Source organism: Trichoderma breve, chromosome 3, assembly GCF_028502605.1.
Source record: "Trichoderma breve strain T069 chromosome 3, whole genome shotgun sequence".
NCBI classification, from domain to species: Eukaryota; Fungi; Ascomycota; class Sordariomycetes; order Hypocreales; family Hypocreaceae; genus Trichoderma; species Trichoderma breve.
The window spans coordinates 1899611-1917904 of NC_079234.1; the positions used below are offsets into that span (position 1 = coordinate 1899611).

Genomic DNA, 18294 nt, shown 5'->3' on the forward strand with positions numbered 1-18294 from the left:
AACAATATTGTTCTGTAATCACTATTTCCTGTTTGTTGCATGTGTATTCACTGGACATTACGTTGATGACTGGCTACCTGCTAGTCAATAGAGATTCTTGGTATCAGCCCCTGGAGCGGGTAATACGCATCGTCTCAACCATGTAAGGGTTGCCAGCTAATTAATCACGAGCTTACCTGCAGCTGATCGTTCTATTTCTGTAATCGTCTAACCTTGTAGTTTACATCTCTGCCTCTGTGTGCCAATGAATACCAAGAGAGTGAGAACTACATATGCTGAAGCAACCCACAACATATGTATTTAAATGATCATTCATCGCTTGAAAGACATACTGCGAGTGTCTTCACGTCTTGATATGATAGATGGCACAGAACTACTTCAAACGTTGAAAAGAGACACACCTATAGCTTGTCGACGTGCGATGAAGAATACCTGTTGCATCTTGAGTTCCCTTTGGGGAATGCGGCACCCTAGTCATTTACACAGGGCAGTCATCATCATCAACCCAACGCTTTCGATAATAGTATTTAAAATCGGATGATTAGCAATGCAACTTCAATTACTACTAATCGTTTTGAGAACCTCAATCAATAAGTGGTTGCAACAGTCTTGAAGACAGGGCTGTAGGAGTGGAGGCGGCCGCGAATCCAAGGTCGAAAAGGTTGATCTGACGATCCGCGCGTCCGGATGCCTAAACTTGATCACATTGCCAAGTTATGCTGCATGAAATGAAAATTTGCATAGATTAGTGTCACAAGCCTTAGCAGTTTCACATATCATTACGGTATGTAGCAGGAGTAGTTGTAGTAATGGTTGTGGTATTGGTGCCAACTCCGATATCATGGAAGAGCTGGTAACATATCTCAATTGATGACAACACCGCTGTCAAAGTTGCCATAGATATGACTATCTATATCGCCTTTAAATGGAGAACTGCCAATTATGGAGGTCCAACCGTGATTGTTTCCATTAGTGATACTATCTTGAATATTTGGGTGAACAAGTTATACATTTGTTGAAGAAAGAGATATACAGTGGCGTTGGAATGTTTGATAACCTGGACTGTATCCTTTTTAAACATTCATTTTCTTGGCTGGAAGACTCGTGTCATCCCCAGGCGGAAATTCGGCGTAACTTAACCAGCGTTGTGTCTACTTGAACGGATATCCGACGTAATTGTGATTTATGCAGGCTTCCTTTGTTGGGGGGAACATGGGGGCGAGCATGGGGGCGAGCCGGCGGGAGAGCATGGGGGAAGAATTGTGAGAATCTAACGCTACTCAAGATCTGCATGTCAGACTAGGTCATGACACCAGTTAATAGCGCCGGGTCATTAAGCTGAGGGATTAACAAATGCAGAACTGGATGACAAACGAGGGACTCGTTTTTGGTAAAATCATTTGCAGGGGAAAATAGCTGCTACAGGGCACATGTTACGCCTCTTCTTCACCCACCGATAAAAAGCTATATATTGTTTCAGCACTAGTCGCGGAAGTAGCCATTCCAGTATTTTCTAGAGTGTGTTTTTAATTGCATAAAGTCCACTGGGACAGTGGCGGCTGCAAAATAGACAGCCTCTTATAACTCGAAAAGACGTTCTAGCATACAAACGCATCCACAGACTTTAACGCCCAATTACACAGCTTGTACAAAGCGCACCCTTTATTTTGTTACCTGAAAATTGATATTAAGCTCGCTTGTTATTATCTGTCCATTTCTATATATTTCGTCTTTATCATCCACTGGGCGGGCTGGGCCTTGAAAGCTACAGAGATCATGGAATTGCTTGGTCTGAAGGTAAACACCTCGGATGGTTTTAAGATGAAGACTGCCTAAATAGGGATATGCTTATTACACTAGTTGCCTGGATAGGGATGTGCTCATTGCGCTGGCCTTTCAGTCTTTGCTTATATCACCTGCACTTTTAGCGTAGCCTTCTTTGATCCTCTACAATAGAGCCATCTAGCGGCCCCGAGCTCTCTGCTACTTATGATCGCATGTGTCTAAGCCGTGGAAGGAGATCACTCTCTGGAGGTATGTACAAACACAGCTGCTAGAAAGAAGTGAGTCTACCATACCCTTGTCAATGATAGCCAGGATCAATTTGGACTCCAACTTCTAGCTTGTAGATCTATGTTGCTGAGGGTTTCTCGAAAAATCCGAGTTATATCTTCATATAAATCTGAGAAATAATTTTTTGCTAACCTTTATATAAACCGCTTAGCCGTTTATTTACGCTGTGTATAGCGATTAATTACAAAAGGTGGCATTATCACCTATTAGGTATCATATAGAGCAAAGGGTGGGTAAAACTTCTGGAAGGAGTAAGATCTCGCCGCTTGACCACGCTGCGTATCAGCTCTATATAGAGTGGTTATCAATTGTTTTAGTGGGCTTAAGATATAATTCGACAAATTTTCTCATCTATCGGACCAGCACTCCTCGGTATCTCATCTTTCCACTTTTTAACGTATCAATGGCCTCTTTGACTCCATCCTCCGTCATCGGGAAAGTCATAACTGTTGGCTTGATTCCATGCCGAGAAGCAAATCGAAGCAATTCACAAATAGTGCGGCGCGAAGCTGTCAGTGATCCTCTGATGGAAGCTCCTAGACCCGTCAACTCTCCAAGATCAATGGGGGTATTCTCCGCAGAAACAGTCAATGGATATATTGTGCCATGAACGGCCAAGAGTTCAATCAGACTGCCACGGTTACGGTTACGTTAGTAAATGGGTTGGTTTGCGTTATCATGGTGTGAAATGGGATAACGTACTTGTTAAAGTTTTTGCTTCCAGTATTTCCGCATAGCAATAAATGGTTCAAGGGTCTAAAGCCAGGTGGAGCAGGCTTCTCTGAATCGTAGACGTAAAATTCTGTCGCTCCATAGTCAAGTGCTTCCTGTCGTTTTGATTCAGAAGTTGATAGAACTACGACTTCGTGACCCATAGCTGCAGCAAGTTTGATGGCTAAGTGACCTAGGCCACCGATACCCATGATACCAATGCGATCCGTCGATTTGACATCAGGGCCGGTCAAGACAGTGAAGACTGTAGAGCCTGCACATAGAAGCGGCGCTGCATCAGCAGAGTCATATCCGTCTGGGATCGGAAAGACCATGTTGGCTGACCAGATCACACCCGAAGAAATAGTACCCATCTTGTCAGCGTTTCTGTTAAAGTCAACGCGTGAAGTACAGTACTGATCCCTCCCTTTTCCACCCAAACCATTAGCCCTTGTCCACTAACCGAGAGGATATCTATGGATATGTTTCGAAGAGTACAACTCACCACTCAAGCAGCATTCACAGGTGCCGCAGACCTTGTGTGTATAGCCGAATCCGACGCGGTCTCCAACCTTAATGTCTGTTGACACACCAGGGCCGAGCTGTCTTACAACTCCCACACCTTCATGGCCGATAATGCGCCCGCGCCTCAGGTAGTGAAGATCGGTGCCGCACAGTCCTGAGTGGGTTGTTTCAATGTATACCTCGCCATAGCCAAGAACGCGAGTCGTCGTTTCAACAGCCAACTCTCCTTCAGGTGTACCTCTGAAGATGTCGAGGGTGATGGCTGAACTGCTGTCGGCCATGTTACTATACGAGTATATTTCTCTTTGGAAAGTATCGGATAAGTGTGGTTGAAGTATAGATCAAAGGAAAAAGCCTTTCAACGTAGCAAGTAATTGCGCCTAAGTATTCTCAATTCGGCCTTAGAGGGCTTGAGACTGAGCAGTTTCACCTTTTATGAGGACTGCCAATTTGCTTTTTAAAAGAAACCGAAATGCGTCCTACTTACTTATAGACAATTAGCTAACACACACACATAGATCTATATATAATATAAAAAAAATGACGATGGCGTCAATTACACCAAGCGTTTCCCGAAACAAGGTGGCAAAAGGCGGTCCTCGTACCAACTAACACGGTGGGGTTCATCTGTTGAGTCTCCAGCTTGTTTACGACTCTGAACATGAAATTGTATTGCACCGACGCTGGCCGCATTAGTAATTCAGTTTTGAAGTAGCTGTCCAGCCAATCATCGCACAACTGACTAATGCTCATTCAAGGATTTGTTCTAGACCTGCTGTTTTTGCTACTCTTCAACAGCAAAACCCGCAAAAGTCCCGTTTTACTTGCACAGCTAAAATTCTTTGTCGATCCACTTGACTCTGTTCGGAATGCCAGTCTTTCTTCAAAAGGAGAAACTCCTTATTAGACGTATCCATCTTTCTTCTGGCCAGAGGCTGACGACATCGTCACGCGTTCTCTTCGGCTTTCGTACGTATGTCCTTGGTATTACTCCGTGGTAACTAGTAACTTGATGGCATTCTAAAGTCTAGAACGCTCAAGGAGTAGCCAGAAGCACGAAGATGCTGTATTATGGTCAACCATACAATGGCTAATCTGTAACGTGGGAGTTGGAAATCTCAAACGCAAGCCACATCTTGTCAATCTCACTACAGCAGCGTTCTCTGTCCCACTTGGCCCTATTATATCGAATGGCGTCAAGCCAGCCTCTTCCAAGCTCTCTGTAGCTCAACTCAAAAGCTCTTACAGATCCCTACCATGTCCATTGACAGTGCAGTGAACGCAGAAGGGAAGTGGATTTTAACGCACCGTTCGGGTCTCTACGAATTGACAGCTCAGATTTTCTGCGCAATCAATCTGAAGGAAACCCGGGTTACAAGTTTTATTTTTTTTCCCCACCGTATCAGGCCCCCCACGCCATAACAAAGGTGGCAAGCGCTCACCACTCTCACCGAGATTGCTTTACCTTGCGCCTTCAGATGAATAAGATAAAATAAAATAAAATTTAATCGCTGCATTTTAAAACCCATCGGTCAAATGCATTTTTTGTAGCACCGATGTCAAGTTCAAGATCGACTACTGTACTACGATGACAAATGGCCTCTTAGCCATTCTCAACTGCCATCTTATCACGACAGGCAGCTTCTTTTATTTAGACCCAATGTCTCTCACGTTAGACAGGCTCAAAATATGACGACCCCAAACTCTTCTTAGAAATTCGATAAAGACATCTATTCTACGGACCTCGCATGCCACCTCCCGCACTTCTCTGTGACATTTATAACTTGGAGCGATCCGCACAGTAACCATACACGATGTTGATAGGCAGCCCATCTCTTGGTTCCATTTAGTTCATTGTGTCGTGGCTGTTGTAAACTCTCTTTCAAAATTCTAGCGCCCTGTTTTCTCTCACACAATTGGCTTAGTCACCCACTCAAAATTCTGAGAGGTAAAGTGGCTTCAATTGCGTTGTCAGGTGCTGTACTTCGTAAGAGGTGGTTGGGTAACTCCATGGACATGGACATGTACACGTGCGCAAGTAAGTGCATGTATTTAAAGTGTCTGTAATGCTGGGGACAAGCACCTGTAGGTACTGTCATACGCAACACATATGTCAGGATGAGTGTGTTAGGCTACAACTCTACACCTGTATATTCATGCCTGATGGTACTGAATGTCAACCCATCACCATATTTACTAGCGCAACATGGATAATGCTCACAATATTTCGGGAAACACTCTCAGAGACAATGCGTCACTCAACCAAGGCAATTTTAACATCACCGGCAATGCTAGTAAGAGCTTCTTTGCGTTATTGGGCACATCAGTACCTGCTGTAGCTCATCCTAAGCCTAGCCTAATCAGACGATAAGAGAAAATTCCCTCGAAACATTAGCAAAACCGATCCTACCTAACTTATGATAAGAAACGAATGCAAACATTAAAGGGCCTTAAGCCGCCGAGTAGGAATACTATGACTTAGTATTATACTTCTTACCGACATTAAAATGGTTCTGTGGGAGTGAGCTGGTGTACTGGTCCCTGTACGTCTTGTTTGTTAAGACAAAAACACAGCACCGGTCTTGCTACTGTCGAATCCTTCTGCCGACCTATCACCGATTGGATTCATGTTGCTTTGGTGGTGTAATTAATCCGTGAATACCCCGCCTTGTGTACAGGCAACTCAGCTTCCAAAACATCTCATCTCCGCTGTCTCAACTTCCCTATGAAGAAAAGGCAGGCGTACTAGAAGAGATGAGCGAATCAGAAGAAAAAAGAGATTCCAAATCGGATATGGGGGAAACTGTCTTATTATGCGCATCCGGCGAGAAGGAAGCCAGTGAGGGTAGGTCTGCGAGCAGGTGGGCGGAGGCCTTGCAGAGACTAAGTAAAGAGGATCAAACACAATTTGAGCTTGCACAAAACGGCATAGACGACCCGAAATCCGTCCTCTCTAATGTACTCACCGCTACTAACAAGCGAAAGGAAGACTGCATGAAGAAGAGATGGAAACTGGTAATTAAAAGGCAAACAATCATTATAAGAGACATTCTTGAAAAGCTCAGTAATTGGGTTCAAAAATTATTAGTATGCATAACACCACCGATATTTTAACGCATATATATATGCTCATCACTGACTTCTCTCTAGGCTGTTGGCGACGTTATCATTCAATATGACCCTATACATGCAGCACTACCCTGGGCAGCTATAAAACTCATAATGCAAGCCACCATAAACGACATCGAGATCTTTGGCCATGTCCTCAGTTCGCTAGAAAACATCAGCAATCTTATTGCTCAGTGTCAACTCATTGAGGTAATATACTTTACAGAAAGGAGAAAGCAAAGGTAAGCGTACTGCTTACTTTAAATTTAATAAATGATGATAGAAGAACTCATCATGTGAAATTATTATAGTGGCGAACTGTTTGATCAGCTTTCGGAATGCATAACGTGCCTCTACGCCGCCATCTTGGGATACTTAGCAAGCATTATGCATTACTATGGCCTGACTACGGCAGTACGAATACTAAAAAGCGTCGTCGTTTCCAAGAATGACATGAAGGCTAAATACGAACCCGTCGAAATTGCCCAGGCCAAGTTTAGGCGCCTTGCCGAGATTTCAGGAGCTCAAGAGTTGGGGAGCGCTGTTGATGGCATCCAAGGAATTGAACAGCACCTTAAAGATAAGGATGAACGAGATCAGGTGGAAATGCAGTCCCTTAGAGATACCATGAAGGTTCTTCACCAACCTATCGATCGCATTGACAGCCGTCTTGGGCAGATTCAAGATGGTATTGAGCAGCAGATGCGGACGCAAATCCTCAAGGCCATTTCCACCATACCATACGGCGTTCACCACAAAACTGCCAGCAAAGGTCGCTTGGAGGGTTCTGGCAGATGGCTTTTAAATAAATTAGCTTTCATTGACTGGAGAAAGAGAAGTAATTCATCTGTGCTATGGCTTCACGGCATTCCCGGCTCAGGAAAGACCAAACTAGCGTCTCTAGTTGTGGACGAGGTTAAAGGAAAAGAACACATGGCCTATTTCTACTGCCTAAGAAATCCGGCCGAGCCACACCGAGCACAATGCGACAAGATTCTTGCGAGTTTTGTTCGCCAATTGGCAAGCCTCACGCCGAGCGATCCGATATTGCCGCCTGTGAAAGAACATTACGAAGATGCTATTGAAGGGTTTGTGGGATTCGAGGACCAGGTTTGGACATCAGACGAGTGTGTCGAAGTTTTGATCCAGCTTGTCGACGAGTATCCTGCTGTGACATTTGTTCTAGATGCCCTAGACGAAGTGGATCAAGAGGATAGACAGGAACTCTTAGATGCGCTCAATCGTATTCTACAAGAGTCGAACTCTCTTGTCAGAGTGTTCATCTCAAGCAGAAGCAATTACGATATTGCTTTCTATCTAAACGGGACGCCAAATATTTATATTGAAGCCGATGACAATGCTGAGGATATTTCAACATTCATGTACGACACTTGCTTGCATTACTTGAAGACTGAGCTGAGCATGACTCTTAGTGACACACAACTTACTTCTGCAAGACTGCTGCATGGGAAACTCACGCCAAGTCTACGAGAGGAAATTACTGATACACTTCAGGAGGGAGCCAAGGGAATGTAAGTCTCTAGCCTTTACTAAAAGACAATTTTTCACGAAAATTGCTCTGATAAGCCAATCTTTATCAGGTTTCGATGGGTGGACCTTCAAATCCAGTCGCTCAAAAGGGTCAAGGTAGCTGCTGATCTGAAGGCGCGTCTCGGTGCTTTACCAGATACACTCGAGGGCTCGTACTGGGAAATCTATCAAGAAATCCAAGAGTCTGGAGAGCATGCTTTTGAACTGGCCAACTTCACCTTCCAATGGCTACTGTATGCGCAGGAATCCATCTCCCTTGAAGCGCTCGCTGTGCTCGCGTGCACAAAGTCGAAATCCGAATCCGGAACTGCCTTTTCCAGCGATGAGGTCCTGGACGTCTGCTCGAATCTGATTGTCACTCGCCAGAACTCGTTTGACTTCGCTCACTTGTCTGTTCGAGAGTTCTTTGAGCGACTACACAACCGAGACATACATAGTTATCAGTCTGAGATAAGCCACGCCGCTATTGCAGCCGCTTGCTTGCGATATCTTAACTTGGCTCAAGTTGAAAACAGAGGGAAAGCGTTACGAGAGAAAGTTATGAATAGCATCAAAGAGGAATGTCGGGTAGATGGTGATCTCAATGAGCAGAAGAAGGAGACAGGCGAGAATACGGCAGAAAAGGACGACGAACCCCTCCAGGATGAAGTGGGTGACAACGCAAAAGAAACTAGTCAAATCAGTGACGGAGAGGCGTCCGCGGGCCAAGACGACGAAGAAGATCCAGAAAGGACAGCTAAGAAGGTTGCTAGGTGGATCGAGAAAATGAAGGACGACCAACTAAAATGTATAAGTTTCGAGATCTTTGCAGTGGTATCATCTGATGATGTTTACGGCCAGCCAAGCACATATGCTGTAACTTGGGTGATTGATCACATTGATAAAAGCGATAAGTACCGGTTGGAAAGCCCTCTAGCTGACTTGATAAAGGCTTTCATGCTGGAGAAGAGCAGCGAAATAGGAGACTCAGCCCACAAAGTTTCCAGATCCTTTCACGTGTGGAGCGCTCTAATGAGCAAAGTTATCAAAAACTCGAACAACCAAAAGGAGCTTCTTGGGTCGGCAGCTCAATTACCGTCAAGTCCGATATGGGTGACCTGTCAAATGGATTGGCTCGAAGTTGCCGAGTATCTCTACGAATACTCGTATCCAGGTATTAACGACGGCCGGAGCATGGCTTCTCTAAAAAGTTCGTTTGAAGTTAATCCCATGTGGTACGCGATACTTTCCAAAAAGCTCAACCTCATCGACTATTTGACCAAGTGCAATGCGGACGCGAATCGAATCTTTGCTGTCGGTACATACAGCGAGCCGATCGTGACGGCGGCAAGGCGTAATGATACCGAATTGATCACCATTTTATCAAAACAGAATTACGGAGGTCAAGAAGCTGCGACGGAGGCCTTTATAAGCGCAGCTGGTGAGGGACATTGCGAATCCATGAGTCTCCTTCTAGACCTTTCCCTAGTGACAATAGATAAAGTGGGACACAATGCTCTATGCTCTGCCTGCGCCGGTGGGCATCTCGATGCGATTAGTCTCTTGCTTGACAAGGGTGCTCCCACCGGAAGAGGCGCTTTTATGCTCTACAGAGCGGTTTTGCACCAGCATATAGAAGTATCAAGGTTCCTGATAAGTAAAAACATTGGCCTTGATGGTCTCTCTGCCGCACTCGTCACTGCCGTATCTAACTCCGATAAGGAGTGTGTGGATTTCTTGTTGCAGAAAGGAGCACAAAAGGAGGGAGTGGCACTTGTGCGAGCGATTCGAGACAAGACGTCCATGACTGCGCTAGGGTTGATCAAAGCTGGCTATAATGTACATGGAAAATATCTACAGAAGAGACGGAGTGCTCTGCATTACGCGGCCTTGTTGGGGCAACCCAAGATTGTCGAGGCCCTGCTTGAAGCCTCTGCGGACGCGAATTGTAGGGATGCCGATGGAAGGACGCCTCTGCATCTGGCGGCTTTGAAAGGGCACGATGACTGTGTTCGATTGTTGATGAAGCATGGGTCAGATGTGTTGTGCGAAGATTCTCAGGGAAGAATACCCTTGGATTTGGCGGAGGAGAGGGATTGTATTGGTGCGGAAGAGATTATTAGGGAAGAAATGGAGAGGTTGTTACAGAGACTGACGGCGAAAAGAGATACGACTTAGAAAGTTTGACTGACATTCAAAGACTCTGAGATGTTGCTTATGTCGTCTATATCACTGAAATGGCCGCGTTAGGCGGCTGACTTCCAGCCGAAATGAAAAGGATATCGAACGGGAGCGCCGATTGATTCAACCACCACAAATATTGAACTTGGATCATGCCAAATACATCTCAAATTTTATCAAGATATATATAAACAGACTCATAGCAGAGATTGAAGCCTTGAAATACGACGAAGAACTTCAAATTAAAACTCAAAAGATTCTTAAGGATAAGGCGGCAGACACTTTCTTATGGGTAGCTTTTGTTATAGAACACCTACGCAACGCCGCCCATTGACAAGTAGAAGACATAATCCAAGAGATGCCAGAACGCTTGGATAGTCTTTATGCTTTAATCTTAGACAAATACAGTTTAAACCAATCCATTTCCTATTGAAGAAAGAAAGGCCAGGACGCTTGTCAACTACTTATATAGATCGTTACTACAGCAGAAAGACCACTTCATGTAGAGGAGCTTTGCACATTCATGAGCTATCTCTTAGGATAAATATAGCGCTGAGCTTTTAAGGGGAAAGAGTACTTATCGACGCTTTGTCGTTTCGGCGACTCGAGGCAGTACCACTAGGAAACAACTGAGAGCGGTTGGACATTCTTGTAATACGCCTCTTATGCCATTCTACTTGTGCCATTGGATGTCATTGGAGTGATACGCGTATCTCAATAGTAAGGATTTCGGCGGTTCGTTTAACATGCACCTCAACAAATGCAAGCAACTGTAAAAGTACATACATGCCGAAACAGAGAACAGCAGTTGATGAGCCATGGGAGGAAACCCAACAGACGAGCTTCTATCCAAGTATGATATGACCGAATTTGCCAGGATGCTGGCAATTTCACATGTCAATTGGATCTGCACAGATAAAGCACTGATAGATAACCTTGTTTTCTCATGGGTATTGCCGCACGAGCCCACATCACATGTAAATGACCGGGATGGTGGCCGGGATATGCACTTCGTATTCCAGCAGAAAAAGAAGAGGCCGGTAAAAAAAAGAAGCAAAAAAGGAGACATACAACAGCCGGTGTTCGCTGATGGTCACCCACTCAACTACTAATCTGCCTCTCATTGGCTTGACTCTGGGGGAGCAGACGGGACCCCGTATTTTCCAATGGATATGGTCGTATGTGCTTGAAGTCTTACACAAATCGCCTTATAATAAGCGATACGTGGGGGTCAGCGGAGAGAAACCCCCACCCACGGCGAAGACAGAAACCGAAATGCCAATAAAAGAAGAAAATGTAAAAGCCAGTGTTCACTAGAGACTAGCTAAAAACCGCAGGTTTATACAAATTTGAGACTGTCCATAGTGGAGCAGATGGGATCCAGAATTTTCCCCTATTTGTGGTCGTATGTGAAGGGCTGGGCAGCGAATTCTCACGATGCCGATTCAATTATCACTGCTCCGCAAAGACTGGGCAGTCTGTGGGAAAATTGTTACGTCCAATCTCATTACAGGATCTATCACCACTTACATATCCAATAGCAATACCAATAGGGCGCCCGCTGCCGACTCGGCGGATTAGCAGACTCTACAAAACCTCGTAAACTGTGAATATCAAGAAGTCCCGGCTTCATCACTTTTTCGGTGCAGCCCTCCATTCGCCTAGCCCTTGTGGATGAATTCATCGAAGCCCAGCCTCACTGCTCATGCTGCGGACATAATCATCTTTCATTTCATTCCTGCAACAACCAAGATGAAGAAAGAGGTCAATCACAATAAATAGAGCTATTTCATATTTACTACAGTTGTTCTTAGGGTAGGTGCATAAATGTAAAGGTATATATATATCAAAGGGAAGTACAAGATGCAACATTCCAACGAACACAAACTCGACAGATACTACGTACTTATAGAGTAACATGGAAACAGAAATAGAAGAATGTATAAGCTACATCAATATAAATTGCTCAACGCGCCGCATCCTAGTCCGCGCTTCTATCCTCCGGTCCCGAGTATCCCACTAATGTTCATTGACCATCTCCCAGACATCAACTGCGACTGTGGCCTGCCCCAAGGTGGATATGCCGACGGCAACAATGTTGTTCAACCAGAAGTATTTGTCGCTGCCAGTCTCAAAAGTGATGTGGTTCAAGACTTGTCCGTTTGGCTGTGTTGGGCCGGTGACATGTATAAAGATGTCTGCGCTATCATTGGTACGCAACTGATAGCGAGCATCGGCCCTGAAAGTGCCGTTCGCGTCAATCGTCCCCCAATCTGCCCCGACACTCATAACTTCGCCTGGTGATAATGTATATAGTCAGTATGTTGAAAGGCCAAGGGACAGATGTCGACGTCGCAAAACGTACCGCGGATGTTAGGGCCCTCAACAGTCCCGCCAAGAATAGGGATAGACATCTTGGTACCGCTTGGGCCGGGACCAAAAGAGACCGGTTCTCCAAGGGTGCTATTGAGGTGATATAGAAACCTCAACGCTGGAGCGGGTGGATGATGGGGAGCTGGCTGGCTGCCAGCGGCACCTGTAAAGCGAGATTAAGTTTTGTAAGATATCTAATGCGATTTGTTCGGATTGATCTTGGCGTTGTGTCTCTGAGACGGCGCGATAGAATAGTCTAACGTATATACCGAACAAGCGCTGCTAAATATGGACGGGGAGCTAGTGAGGATTTATATCTCCTCTAGAACTGCCGACAAACCAAGCACGGTTGGAGCTTAAGGAACAATAAGGCTGACTGATCTATATCCCAGAGGGCCCCGAGATGAACCCAATGCTAATGTAGTATTCGATTCTAGCAAGCGGGCTTGGTCCTCAACTCATTTAACCCGCAGGAATGCAGTGTCCAAGATCCCCAAACGTTCATCGCTGGACCCTGTGAACCCGTTATTCTTCGCAATCAGGACAAGCGTTCCCGCCCATTATCCTTGTAGTCAGGGACGGCTAGATGAGTTCATCTAGCATTCAAGCCGAGTTCCCGTAGAACAAAGATTTGGAAGTCTTAGGGCTTACTCCGTGCTGCACGCATGAACACACAACTCGATCCTTACTCGTATTCTCTGTAGGTCTACCAGACCTAAAACGGAAGCATTCTGAGAGCTGGGCTGATGTCAATTAAAGTGGCTGTACACTCTGTGCTTATTTCCTCTTATCAAAAATAGCTGCCAGCTAGCTCACTCTAAGTGTGGCAATTTCACGATGAACAGCATCAAACTATTATTAAACGTTCATGGTGCTTGTGGGCTATGAAGGGGAATTAAAACCACCGCGATCTTGGTGCCGCCGACAAAGCATTCATGATACGTACGCGTAAGGGACACACGACGCTGCTCCTAAAACGGAAGCATTGTGAGAGCTGGTCTGTGCTTCTTAATTGAAAAGATCGCGAGACCATGCGAGACGATAGTTTGGCGATGTTTCTGGACTATCCGGGGATTTAATCTTACGAGAGAACCTTATTATTGTTACACGTATACGTTTTTTATTTCAAGCAGTCTGCGCCTTGAAGATGTATACGCGGCAGTGCGTGCGTTGATTAAGCTATGTGGATCGAAGATCTTCACTAATACCGCTCTCATCGTATTTCTGTTTTGAGCAAGCGATTCGAGCTAGTGATTCGAGCAGACGATTCGAGCAAGCGATTCGATTCGAGCAAAGCTCTCCTAGCGGTATCTATCAAATTATATCGTATTCATTCGTATATGTATATCCAGTTGAAATGACAGTATATGGATCGCGAAAAATATCGTCGACTTGTCTATATAAATGTATACAAGTGTTGCTCTATATCGCACCCGCGCATTACATTACACTGCATCCAAACGATTTTCTTTAAGACTTGATGCCTCATCTGTGACGTTTTACAAGCTACCATATTGTCTCTTTTTGCATCTCAAAGAGCAGTCAAACTTCGCTCGACCATGATTACTGTGGAAGAAATGCCACCAGCGCACCAACACGACTACTATCGCGAGCAGGCTCACAGCCGCGAAGACCACAATACCTATGATCAAGTATCGCCCCAGGAAACAACGGATCACCCTTCTCAGTCTCTAATAGAAAATGGCTCCAAAGGGTGTCCCCAATATGATGTCTCCAGGAGAGACGTCGGCGACTCGACTGGCGCATTCATGATGGAGCCCCTGGATGCGGATAGCCGACACGCTTTGGGTCAACCAAACCAGGCCTGCACTTGCGCGAATAAGCCCCGGCAAAATAACACAAAATACCGGATTAAACTGATTGCGGGTTTGGTGCTGCCGTATTTCTTGGCATCGTTGGACTTGACCGTCGTCGCGACAGCATTGCCCTTTATCGCCTCCCATTTTGGTAAGTAAAGTGTCCAACACACACATCATCAGAATCATGGCGCAACCTTTCTGTCATCCCTATTGTTGCTATTGTCGTTCTAGAGTTCTAATCCAATCACGCATCACAGACAAGTTTGACCAGCTCAATTGGATAGTCACCGCCTACACCCTCACTTCGACGGCGTTCATTCCCTTCTATGGCCAGTTTGCGGATGTCTTTGGCCGACACATTTCGTTACAGGTAGCCATATTCTTTACAGTAATTGGCAGTGTTCTCTGTGCCGCTGCTCAGTCCTGGAGCATGCTCCTACTGGGCCGCGCGTTGCAGGGGCTGTCCTCGGCTGGCTTGAACAGCATCATTCTTGTCATCTTAGCTGATAAAGTTACGCTGGAAGAGAACGCAAAGAACAACACTCTTTTTACCATCGTGTCTGGTAGCACGTATGCTATAGGTCCGCTGATTGGTGGGTAAGTGACTGGTCTGCTTCCTCGTTCCCTGCCGCCTGGCAAGCCATCATCACTCGTTGTCGTGATGTCAGCATGCAAATCTCCAGTCCAAAAGCTGACGTGTTCTTGTTTCGCAGATATTTGACAGACGTATGTGATATACTGGCCTTCCAATGTCATCTACGCTTGGGAACATTGTTAACACATAGTAACTTCACAGGCAAACTGGAGATATGTCTTTGTAATTGCCATCCCAGTAAGTAGTAAAGTTTACTCATAGACACTTTCTCCTACTTCTTGGATCACGGCTGACGTTATGGAGATTGCTGTAGCGTCCCACGTCCTTCTCTTCTTCATTCTGCGGAACGAGCTGCTAGAGGGCACCCACTTCCACAAGGGCTCTAAGTGGTCTGCCATCTTCCCAGCATTGGCAACTCTTGATATCGGTGGCGTCATTCTATTCATCTTCGCTGTCGGCCTCATCATTCTCGGCACTTCCTGGGGAGGGAGTACTTTCCCATGGGACTCCGTACAGGTTCTAGCTCCCATTATCGTCGGGGGCGCTCTGCTGCCCATGTTCGTTCTCTACGAATTCCTTTTGGGAGATGGTAGGATACTAGCACGGCTGTTTCCACACCAGTCACCTATGCTGCCTTTGGATCTCTTCTCTCGAAAAGATACACTAGTTATAGCTGTGATTCAGTTCTCTGCTGGAGCTGGTGAGTTCACCAACCCCCTTCCCCAATTGTTCTACCGAGTACTCCTCCAGTCTCTCTGTATTATTTTCTTTTCCCTCCTCTCTTCATATTTTGCCGACGACGACTAATTCTCACCCTTCTAGCTATGTATGCCGTGTTTTATTTCGTGGGAATCTATTTCACACTGGTCGAGGGCAAACCCGCCTCCAGCGCAGGCATTCAGTTACTATACTACATTCCAGGAATCGCAGGTCAGTTTCCCCACGATTCGCCTCCATGACTCTGTGTTATAACTAAGACAATGGTTTACTATACGCAGCTGGCGTTTATGCAGCAATGTACTTGTGTAACCGATGGCCAGGCCAAACGTTTTGGCCGCTGCTCCTCGGCTCCGTCGAGGAAGCCGCCGGACTAGGCGCCTTGACCTGGGCCGTTTCCGCGAGCCGACCCAATATCGTCTCCGGCATGATGGTCTTAACAGGCGCCGGTACGGGCTCGCGCTTTATGCCTGCTTCTCTGCATGTTGCTGGAGTGTGGCCTGAGCGACTGGCACCAGCCATGTCACTCATGCGCTTTGCAATGCCCTTTGGAGGTACTCTAGGGTTGACGATCATGAACGCCGTATTCAACTCCAAGTTCGCTTCAGCCACTTCCTCTCTTTCCCTACCTTCCGGTAGCGGAAATATTGGGAACATCATTGCTCAGGACAGCCAATCGCTGGACGCCATTACAAAACTACCCAGCGCTTTGCAGGCCGCTGTGAGGGAAGCAGGCCGCAAGGCAGTTGAATGGGCCTTTATTTCCATTCTGCCGATACTCGGGATCAGTGTTCTTGCTTGCTTCGTTCTTGGTAATGTCTGGATCAAGCACAAGGTCAAGAAGGGTGAGGTTGCTAGCTCTACATCTTCTGGTCAAGGCGAGAAACAAGATACTAGAGCCAGCACGGTGGTCTATGTCCCGTATCTCTACGCTTTGCTAAAGGTAACTATTCCGGCTCAAGAGTTTCCCGTCTGGAGGCTTTCTAGTCTCATTTCTGCTGTACCATGTCAGTCGACTAATGTAACTCTTCCGTAGGGAGTCGATCGCTACAAGCACGAGTCAACAAGACTACCAGCGACGGAAAGACATGCCAGCGCTAGTGGCGTATAAATGGAAGAGCCTTTCAGAAGGGTGGGTGCATAGCTTATATATACCTGAGCATGATAGGAGTTCAAGTCTATGCGGCAGTATCAGGTGGTACATGTAATAAATGATGAGGTGAGCTTGAGGAGGATATATAGAAGTTCAACTAGCATTATGTGGTTCAATTGCGTGGTCATATTCGCCACGTAATTATTGTAACTTGTGCTTATATAGAATTTTCGTTATAATCTGCTTGATTAAAAAAAGATATGAACTAAACAGAGATGAAAAGAAAGTACAATATCCAGTGTTGCCAATTGACTTAAACTGAGAACTAAAGGCTGGGTAATAGTCTTGTATTGAACCAACTAGTACAGCGTCATAGACCATCCCGTTTTGACTCCAAATATAATGTCTATGTATTCCTTCTAGATAATGATTTGAATTGCTTCATCTCTCTCTATTTTTTTTTACCTATCTGACTTGAGACCGAGGCTTAGCGAGACCAGAGCTTTCCACCACCAACAATCGCATGTGCCTGGTCCCCCACACAAAGAGCCCCACGCTAGTGGTAACGGGTGGGGGTCGGCGAAGAGAAAAAAAGAGTCGACAAAAGACAACCAAAATGCCAAAACAAAACATCTAAAAAAAAACATACAACAGCCGGTGTTCGCTGGTGGTCACCCACCCAACTACTAATCTGCCGGTTAGTGGCTTATCTATGGGGGAGCAGACGGGACCCCGAGTTTTCCACTACCTATGGTCGTATGTGATAGTGAAAGGTGAAGATTTACATTATGGCGACTGTTGTTGTGAGCCTTGACGATGGATGACAATGTGGCTGGCCCCCAGTGGCTGCCCCCAGTCCCTGATTCCAATTGAGCCCTAAAAGGGTCCAGGCCGAAAGCGGACTAAACCCAGGGGTCCTTGAATAAACCCCCACAACGCCGTTTGGAACTCAACAATACGTGTACTAATGCGCAGCGGCGCCCCTTGAATCCATGAATCCCCTTTGATCCCCAAGACAATAGTCCCCTAAAACGCCCCCCGAAAGCACCTTAGGCCATTGGCACGTGCAGCGTTAGTGGGCTCAGAATTGTTGATCTCGTAGTTGAGGCTCCCCGCTGGCCAACCACACACCCTTGCTCTCTGGCGGTAAAGGACAGCAAGGCTCGCTTCGTCAGAGATCTCATTTCAGATTATAATTAGCTCACTTTGGGAACAGTTGCAAGCGGTCTGGGCGTCAGAAACGGGTGGGCTCTGGGCAAACCTGTCTGCAGCCGTTAGCAGAAAGTACTTGGCAGCCAGGGAGTCCGCCGCTAGAGGCGCGAGTCACGCCTGTTACCGCCACCAACAGAGATAGAGCCAGATAAGGGACACCACAGAAAATATGGATCGAGAGCTAAGGGGAGTGGAAAATTTGATGCCGTGCCTGACTATGGATCACCCTTTCCCTTCTTCCTGCCTTAAGCTGGGTTCTGGGTGGGTTTAAAAAGAAACTTGACAGCTCTCTGGATCAAGCATCAGCAATCCCAATTCTCTCCCATTGAGTTGTTGGCTTACCTTGTTCCTTCAAG

General features: G+C 46.0%; 4 protein-coding genes across 4 annotated transcripts; 2 read left to right on the plus strand and 2 right to left on the minus strand.

The window, feature by feature from the left end:
* Positions 1-2424: 2424 nt before the first annotated feature.
* T069G_05013 (alcohol dehydrogenase groES-like domain-containing protein) lies at positions 2425-3590 on the minus strand (the record flags this gene model as incomplete). The annotated part of the gene is made up of 3 exons (XM_056172223.1): positions 2425-2704; positions 2776-3211; positions 3290-3590. The coding sequence occupies 3 exons, from the start codon at positions 3588-3590 to the stop codon at positions 2425-2427; spliced, it is 1017 nt and encodes a 338-aa protein (XP_056029081.1).
* A 2512-nt stretch (positions 3591-6102) lies between these two features.
* T069G_05014 (ankyrin repeats (3 copies) domain-containing protein) lies at positions 6103-10125 on the plus strand (the record flags this gene model as incomplete). The annotated part of the gene is made up of 7 exons (XM_056172224.1): positions 6103-6396; positions 6460-6659; positions 6729-6831; positions 6907-7017; positions 7096-7799; positions 7851-7949; positions 8019-10125. The coding sequence occupies 7 exons, from the start codon at positions 6103-6105 to the stop codon at positions 10123-10125; spliced, it is 3618 nt and encodes a 1205-aa protein (XP_056029082.1).
* Positions 10126-12147: 2022 nt separating this feature from the next.
* On the minus strand, positions 12148-12542 carry T069G_05015 (uncharacterized protein; the record flags this gene model as incomplete). Its single annotated transcript, XM_056172225.1, has 2 exons — positions 12148-12425; positions 12494-12542. 2 exons carry the CDS (start codon positions 12540-12542, stop codon positions 12148-12150), a joined length of 327 nt encoding a protein of 108 aa, XP_056029083.1.
* A 1518-nt stretch (positions 12543-14060) lies between these two features.
* T069G_05016 (major facilitator superfamily domain-containing protein) lies at positions 14061-16744 on the plus strand (the record flags this gene model as incomplete). The annotated part of the gene is made up of 9 exons (XM_056172226.1): positions 14061-14469; positions 14579-14918; positions 15035-15047; positions 15118-15153; positions 15220-15616; positions 15739-15846; positions 15915-16230; positions 16273-16576; positions 16670-16744. The coding sequence occupies 9 exons, from the start codon at positions 14061-14063 to the stop codon at positions 16742-16744; spliced, it is 1998 nt and encodes a 665-aa protein (XP_056029084.1).
* Positions 16745-18294: the final 1550 nt, after the last annotated feature.